At 46.8% G+C, this 1,193-nt stretch overlaps 1 protein-coding gene across 1 annotated transcript; it reads left to right on the top strand.

Moving 5' to 3' along the window:
* The first annotated feature begins 301 nt into the window (after positions 1-301).
* Positions 302-1,083, top strand: LOC106116845 (anaphase-promoting complex subunit 1-like). Its single transcript, XM_013310894.1, has 3 exons — positions 302-452; positions 538-717; positions 902-1,083. Exons 1-3 carry the CDS (start codon positions 302-304, stop codon positions 1,081-1,083), a joined length of 513 nt encoding a protein of 170 aa, XP_013166348.1.
* Positions 1,084-1,193: the final 110 nt, after the last annotated feature.

Below are 1,193 nucleotides of genomic sequence, written 5' to 3'. Positions count from 1 at the left end.
GCGGTAGGTAACGAACTGATTTATTAAAGTCGCCGTGCAACACTATAAACACAAATACCTTACAATATCTTGCATCACCTCGGGCTGACCAATACTTGATATTTTTATAAAACTAAATCTTATCAGACAACTATCACAAGTATCAAATAAACGTTTCACGTCAAATTGAAGTTATAAGTATTCTGTATAACCCAAAAAAGGAGTATAATATTAATGAATAATTGATTATAGCGGTACTTGAATCTATATTAATAATCCATTCCGTGCAATTGGTCTGTGGTATGTGCAGGGCACTCAGGATATGTCGGCGGAGCACGCGGGCTTCCTGCTGGCGCTGGGACTTAATGGGCATCTGCGTGATATGCCCTACATGAATATGTTCGACTACTTCGTCAAATGTAACGAGATGATCAGCATCGGCCTGCTGCTCGGCCTCGCAGCCACGTACAGAGGTCAGCACGATAGATGGCGCTGATACTAACAGATTATTTACAACGCCATCTACATTTTGAAAAGCGTTTGCGTTGAATTGTTCAGGTACTATGGACGTGCAAGCTACGAAGATGATGAGCATTCATCTGGAGGCGCTCCTGCCGCCCACTTCAATCGAGCTAGACATCCAGCAGAACATCCTGGTGGCGGCGCTGCTGGGTGTGGGTCTGCTGTACCAGGCCACAGCGCATGCGCACTACGCACAGGTCCTGCTCAATGAGATAGGTGAATTATGTATATTTATTTACTAATTTACATATGTGTAATATATTCTTGCGTACATAAGGAAGGGAAAGAGTCACAAAATTTCAAAATATGCAATCTTAATTTTAGAAAATATATTGTTAAACCAAATTTTTGTGGTTGTCTATTAAAGTGTGTTTTAATTAATAAAAAAATATTTTTCTAGGCAAGCCGCCGGGTCCGGAACTGGAGAACTGCGTCGAGCGTGAGGGGTACGCGTTGGCAGCGGGGCTGGCGCTGGGGCTGGTGTGCGTGGGCGCCGGAGACTCCGCCCCACCTCACCTCGCTCCTCGCCTACGCGCCTACGTGCTCGGCGGAGAGAGGCACGCATACGGTCTGGACAATTAACAACGAACGCATGCTATACGAACGTAGGCTGGCAGATGGAGAGATATAAGGTTTGTCTACGCAGGTCGCGAGGGGTGCGGCGGGGGCGTGTCCTCCGGTGCAGGGGGCGG

The sequence above is a fragment of the Papilio xuthus genome, unplaced genomic scaffold (genome assembly GCF_000836235.2).
Source record: "Papilio xuthus unplaced genomic scaffold, Pxut_1.1 DF829635.1, whole genome shotgun sequence".
NCBI classification, from domain to species: domain Eukaryota; kingdom Metazoa; phylum Arthropoda; class Insecta; order Lepidoptera; family Papilionidae; genus Papilio; species Papilio xuthus.
The sequence above is the reverse complement of the archived record's forward strand: the minus strand, read 5'-3'. Positions and strand labels throughout refer to the sequence as shown.

Coding starts and splice junctions, on each gene's coding strand:
- LOC106116845 (XM_013310894.1), top strand. CDS start 302: ATGTCGGCGGAGCACGCGGGCTTCCTGCTGGCGCTGGGACTTAATGGG. Junction 453..537: donor CCTCGCAGCCACGTACAGAG/GTCAGCACGATA, acceptor TGAATTGTTCAG/GTACTATGGACGTGCAAGCT. Junction 718..901: donor GGTCCTGCTCAATGAGATAG/GTGAATTATGTA, acceptor ATATTTTTCTAG/GCAAGCCGCCGGGTCCGGAA.